Source organism: Chinchilla lanigera, unplaced genomic scaffold (genome assembly GCF_000276665.1).
Source record: "Chinchilla lanigera isolate Chin_1 unplaced genomic scaffold, ChiLan1.0 scaffold00094, whole genome shotgun sequence".
Taxonomy (NCBI): domain Eukaryota; kingdom Metazoa; phylum Chordata; class Mammalia; order Rodentia; family Chinchillidae; genus Chinchilla; species Chinchilla lanigera.
In genome coordinates, this window is record NW_004955495.1 from 1441007 (window position 1) to 1447049 (window position 6043).

Here is a 6043-nt window from a genome sequence, read left to right on the forward strand (position 1 = left end):
AGTTCGCGCAGCAGCTCCTCGTGGCGGCCCACGCGCATGCGCAGCGCCGCCACCTCGCTGGCGTTGACGGCCTCGGGCGCGGGCCGTGCGGCCCCGCTCCAGCACACGGCGCCCGTGAACTTCTGCGCGGGCAGCACGAAGGTGTAGGTGCAGCGCGGCGCGTCTGCACGCACCCACGACGCGCAGAGCAGGAGCAACAGCGGTAGGGCGCGCAGCCGGGGCGCCGCCATGGCCACCTGCGGGGGACAGATGAGAATAGAACAAAGTCCCTGTCCCAGCAAAGCATCTCAGGCAGGGGTGCAGCGGGTGCAGCAGGTGCAAAGGCCCTGAGGCTGCGCTGCACCTGGTGCATGAACCGAAGATCTCTGGCCAAAGCCAGCCGAGGTGGAGAAGGGCAAGGAGCTAACAAACCCCTGCTCTGTGGACGTGGAGCCCCTCACACCAGACCTTGCGTCTGCACTTTGTCCACGCCAGATCCAGCCACCCGCCAGGCCTGGGTCAGCTCTGTTGTTTAAAACTGAATTCCTCCACGTCCTACAGATGACATCTGGATTTCCTTCTAGCTGATGCCTCCCTGTTTGCAGGCAGGCCTCCCAGGCAGCCTGAGGATGCCTGCAGACACCCAGGGCTTTCACAGCTGAACTCTCTGGCTCCTACCTTGCCTAGAGAAAAAGCGCAAGTCCTCATGGCCCGTGAGGCCTTCCCTGCCTCACCTCCTCCCAGACATCACCAGGAAAATGCCAGGCTCAGGGCCTTTGCACTTGGGGACCTGAGCTGGAGCATTCTCCACATCGTAGCAGGGCGCCCTGTCCTTACCCAGGGCTCAGAATCCCTGACAGACCCCGCATTTAGAGTTCATACTCAGCGAGGGATGTAGCTCAGCGGAACAGCGCCTGCCCGGCAAGTGCAAGGTCCTGAGTTCAATTCACGGTACCGCAAAAAAAAAAAAAAAAAGAATAGAGCTCATGCTCAAACTGGGTGTGGTGGTGCCTACCTGGAATCCCAGCCACTCCTCAGGCTGCGGGAACAGGATCCAAAGTTTAAGTCCTGCCTGGAAAATTTAGCAAGACCCTATCCCAAAAATAAAAAAAAATTAAAAATTTTCTTTTAAAGGGCCGGGGACGTATCACAGTGGTAGAGCATCCCTGAGTTCTATCCCCAGTAGGAGAAAGAAAGGAAAAAGAAGGATAGGAGTGGGCCTTCCCTATCCTAGTCTTACTCACTTGCTTATCTGTCCTCCTGAAATTACCCCATTTACTTACCATTGTTTATGATCTGAGTCCCACCATTAAAACATCAGCCCCCGAGGCCAAATCTGGATTTTCTTTTTTTATTTTTTGTTTTGTTTTGTTTCCAGACAGGGTCTCACTACTGTAGTTCAGGGTGGCCTTGAACTCGTGGCAGTCCTCCTGCCTCAGCCTCCCAAGTGCTGGGATTACAGGTGTGTGCCACCACACTTGGCTAGAGCCTGGGTTTTTGTTCACTGCTTTGTCTCCAGGCACTGGCTTCCTGTCCCCAAAGCGCCCTAACCACCCCCCCCCCGTCTGCGTGCCCCACCCCGTCACTCCATGCCTGACACAGCTGACCTCATGCAAGTGTCTTCCCCGAGTGTGGACATGCCGCTGCATCCTGACCCTACAGGTCCGCACGGGCAAGGGCACACAGACCATCAGAAGGGGAGGGGCACTTCTGTGTATGACCACCAGCCCGTGGGAGCTGTGTCCCGTGCACACCCACACACCCTGGTGCCACATAGCCCGTGTCCTGTGGGACATCAGCTCACACCACCTTGTTTATTATCCCATTTAACAAACACTGCTTGAGCACCTGCCGTGTGCCGGGAGCTGCTGCAGGCACTCGGGATCCAGCTGTACCCAAAACAGACAGAATCCCTACCTTTTGGGTCTGATACTCTAGTTGGATATTGATACTTCCGGTCAGGAAGCAGGGTGTGGTGGCGCATGCCTGTAATCCCAGCACTCTGAGAGGCTGAGGCAGGAGGATCTCAAGTTCAAGCCTGGCCAGGGTAACGTATTGATTTGGAACAGAGTGAGCAAGGGGAGGAGCAGGAGGGAGACCAGGGCAGTGAGGTGATATGGGGCAGTTTGCTTTGAGGACTCAGGGTTCTACTCTAAATCAGGTGGGAGCCATAGAGGGTTCCAGAGCTCGAGAAGGGCACAGGCGTCACTGCTGTACATCCACTGGGAGCGCCCAGGGCTGGCAGCATATTCTTTCCTCCCCCAGCACAGGGACGGGCCAGGCTCCCACTGCTGCCCCCACCCCAGCGACAACCTGAAGGAGGGAAGCCAAGTAGACAGAGGCCGGGGTCTCCCGACAAGCAAATCGACCCGCCCTCGCTGCACCCGCTCACCTTTCGTGGCCGGGAGCCCAAATCCCGAGAGGTTCACAGCAGGCTCCAGCCGGCGAGGCAGAGCCCGAGGGTCCCACAGGGCCTCTGAGCGGGAAGTGAGGCCTGGAGAGAGAGACTCGCTGAGCGCCCCGCCCCCAAGCCCCAGAGAGGCGCAACTGTAAATATTTAGCGTTTCCCGCGGGAGAACTGAGGCCAGATCGCCAGATCCCTCAGTCGGGGCCACCAGAGCCTGATAACCCAGGTCAGTGCCCCAGGCAGCGCCACTCTCTTCCCTCCGCGGGGCAGGGAGAGCGTGGGAGGTGGCAGGCCCCGCGGGACCTGCGGGATTCAGGATGCGGGATGCAGCACGCCGCCCAGACACACAAAGGGACAATGTGGACGGTGACAGCCACCTGCTGTGCGTCCCTTTTCATTTTTTATTTTGAGTCAGGGTCCCACTAAGCCGCTAAATTGCCCAGGCTGAGCTTGAACTTGGGATCCTCCTGCATCAGCCTCCTGAGTAGCTGGGACCACAAACATACACCGACACGTTTAGCTAAATGCTACACATTGTTATCGCCAGCAACCTGAGCTGGCGTCTGTGGATAGCCTCATTTGGTAGGAGGGAAAAGAGGTTCAGAGAAGGTGAGACACTCGCCTGCAGTCACACAGCCAGAAAGCAACCATAATGAGATTCTTGGCTTCTTGAACTCACACATGTATAAAACCATAAGAGCTGCACACGTGTGCATGCATAACAAAGACACACACTTGTGCCAACAGCCGACAGAGCAGGTAGGACTCTGCGCAGAACAGCTATGATAGACAAAAGGGATCCATGCCCGGCACACACACACACATAAAGCCTAAAGACATAACTGGAGAGCTGGGCTGCAGTTCAGTGGTAGAGTGCTTCTCTAGCTCGCACAAGGCCCTGGTTTGGAGCCCCAGCTCAAAGGAGGAAAAAAAAGAGCAATACTTATGTGTCAAAAAGCAGACGCACATTTCTGGGCATGGTGGTGCACACCTACAATTCTGCCTACTTGGAAGGCTGAGGCAGGAGGATTGCCAAGTTTGAGCTCGGCCTGGACAACTTAGCAATTTAACGGACGGAGCTTGTCTCCAAATGAAAAAATGGCTGGGTATGTAACTCAGCACAGAGGCCCTGGGTTCAATCCCCAGAATAGCAAAAAATATATATATACGGTCACACATTCAGCACAACTTCTATGAGGATGGTCACAATTTAAAAGGGTCTTCCCTGCAGGCTGAGGGCAAGCACAGAGACAGCAAGGAGACACACAGCAACACCCACCCCCAGGTGCCCTGCTGCCAACCTGGGAGTTTCCATTCACACCCCCCACACACACACACCCTGTCACATTTTTGCATAAGTCCAACCACACACAGAACAGGAAGAAATAACCCTGCATTTATCTCGCAGAGAGACTCACAGGACGGAGCCCAGACCCCAGACTGCTCTCCTTCCCCGCTTCCCGCCGAGCGCAGCTCCAGAGTAACCCGAGTGGACTCGGGGGCCAAGAGAGGAAATGGTCGTCCCGGCACCGAGAGAGGCTGCCAGCCTGGGCTTCCGGCCTGGGCTGGGGCCCCACACTGGGCCCCCCACCCGCAGCCCCCTCCGGCTTCCGCACTGGCAGCCGGGAGAAGACACCGCAGAGAGGCGAGGGAGGGAAAGACTTCGGGAGGCAGGGAGAGCTCCGATGACAGAATGCAGGCGGGAACAGAGACAGGAAGAAGATGGAAATGTATGGACAGGGAACGAGATCATGGATAGCCGGATGGGGTGGCTGGAGCCTGCGCTCCCAACGCTCTGGAGGCTGACACAGGAGGATCGCAAGTTCCAGCCCAGCCCGCACACCTTAGTGACTCAGAAAGACCCTGTCTCAAAATAAAAAATAAGATAAAGTTAAATTAAATTAAAATAAATTAAAAAGGGCTAGGGATGGAGTTCAGTGCAAAGGCCCTGGGTTCAAACCTCAGGACTGCAAAATTAGGAAAAGAGGGAGAGGGAGAGAGAGATTTATTGATGACATTTAGGACAAGGAGACAGGGAGCCAGAGGTGGGAGCAGATGGAGAAGGGGAGGGAAGACAGGAAAGGAGAAGGAACTGGGGACGCGGGAGGGCAGGGGGAAGCCGAGGCAGGGGGCCCTCCCCGCCAGCGCAGGGTTTGGGGAAGAAGCCAGAGCCCTGCCGCCGCCGAGACTGGGACCGTCATCGGAAAGAGGGCGGAGGCGAATTACTCACGGAGCTGGCCCGGCCCAGAGTTTCCAGAGGTGATGTAGAGTTTCCATCCCTCAGCCCACCTGCAGAAAGGGTCCTCAAGGAGGACAGCTGGCCCTCGGGAGCTGGGGGACGAAAAGAAATGTCTGCCATAGGCCGTCTGTTCTCCTTACCGCTACCCCAGGGCGGTGTTGGTGGCAAGCGCTGTGAATGCATCATCTCTTAATAGCGCAGGGCATGGGAGACCGTATCATTCTCAGTTGAGAACATATTCGGGGCCTCAGAGTAGAGAAAGTTGTCACGATGACAAAGCTGGAGCAAATGGGGCGAGTCGGGATTCGAACCCATGGTTTTGTGTTTCTGCCTCCCAGAGCGGCGCAGCCCCGCCTAGGTTTCTGTAGAAACAGGCGCCTGGTGTTTCCATAGCAACGTCTCCTCTAAATTCCACTCTTCGCCCCAAGGCCACCTACTGCGCATGCCTGCGTGCTGAGGTCACCGGGCCAGGCGCCGGAAGTGAGCTTCGCTGCGCCGGAAGTTGCCGGCAAAGGCGACCTCGTGGAGAAGGCGGCATGGGGCAGTCGGGGCGGGTAAGTGGTGGCGCCGCAGAAAGGGGAGCCTCGGTGGGGCCCAGCCCGAGGTCGCGAGCTCACTCTTTTATTCTGTTGTTCCCGCAGTCCCGGCACCAGAAGCGCGCGCGCGCCCAAGCGCAGCTCCGCAACCTCGAGGCTTACGCCGCGCAGCCGCACTCGTTCGTGTTCACGCGGGGCCGCGCGGGGCGCAGCGTCCGGCAGCTCAGCCTGGACGTGCGGCGGGTCATGGAGCCGCTCACCGCCACGCGCCTGCAGGTCCGCACCGCCCGCCCTGGCCCCCGCTTCGCGGCTGCGGAGAGGGACCTCTGGGGGGCCGTTGTCTCCGCCTCTCCGGAACTGAGGGTGTTGCAGCCAAGGCAACCAGCTTGGGGCTTAGGGGGGGCCCGAGCTTACGGTGAAGAATGGAGCCGGGCGTGCGATCCCGGCACTAAGGAGGCTGAAGCAGGAGGGTCGCCGCGAGTTCCAGGCCAGCATGTGCCACGTAGCGAGTTCAAGGCCAGCCTGAACTATGTGGCACGATCCTGTCTTAGAAAACTTTCAATAAATACAAGGGTTGGAAATGTAGCGGAGAGCGCTTGTCCTGCACTTGTGAGGCCTTGGGTTCCATCCCAGCGCCTCAGAAAAGGAAAAGTTTATATGCAGAAAACATAACCGGCCCTGGGGTAACGAGACTCACCTTCGCCCAGGAGAGATGTCGAATTTTCATCTTTTTTTTGCTTTGTGTGTCCTTTTTGCAATCTTCAGGTTCGCAAGAAGAACTCTCTGAAGGACTGTGTGGCCGTGGCAGGACCCCTGGGGGTCACTCATTTCCTGATCTTGAGCAGAACGGACAATAGCATCTACTTGGTGAGTGCCCTCCCC

General features: G+C 57.5%; 2 protein-coding genes across 3 annotated transcripts in view; one reads left to right on the forward strand and one right to left on the reverse strand.

Annotated features, from left to right (window-relative positions):
• The window catches only part of Angptl6 (angiopoietin-like 6), a gene marked incomplete in the record, with an annotated part of 9305 nt that extends 3983 nt beyond the window's left edge, over nt 1-5322 (reverse strand). The window contains 5 exon segments of one of the 2 annotated variants that reach the window (XM_013505315.1): nt 1-236; nt 995-1071; nt 2372-2473; nt 4617-4717; nt 5243-5322. In XM_013505315.1, coding sequence (XP_013360769.1) covers nt 1-230 — 230 coding nt within the window. 2 annotated transcript variants of the gene reach the window in all.
• The window catches only part of LOC102026884 (suppressor of SWI4 1 homolog), a 6618-nt gene continuing 5652 nt past the window's right edge, over nt 5078-6043 (forward strand). The window contains exons 1-3 of the mRNA XM_005406128.2: nt 5078-5179; nt 5267-5437; nt 5927-6028. Of these exons, the coding sequence (XP_005406185.1) occupies nt 5162-5179; nt 5267-5437; nt 5927-6028 (291 nt within the window). The 5' untranslated portion in view covers nt 5078-5161. The remainder of the gene's footprint in view (nt 5180-5266; nt 5438-5926; nt 6029-6043) is intronic.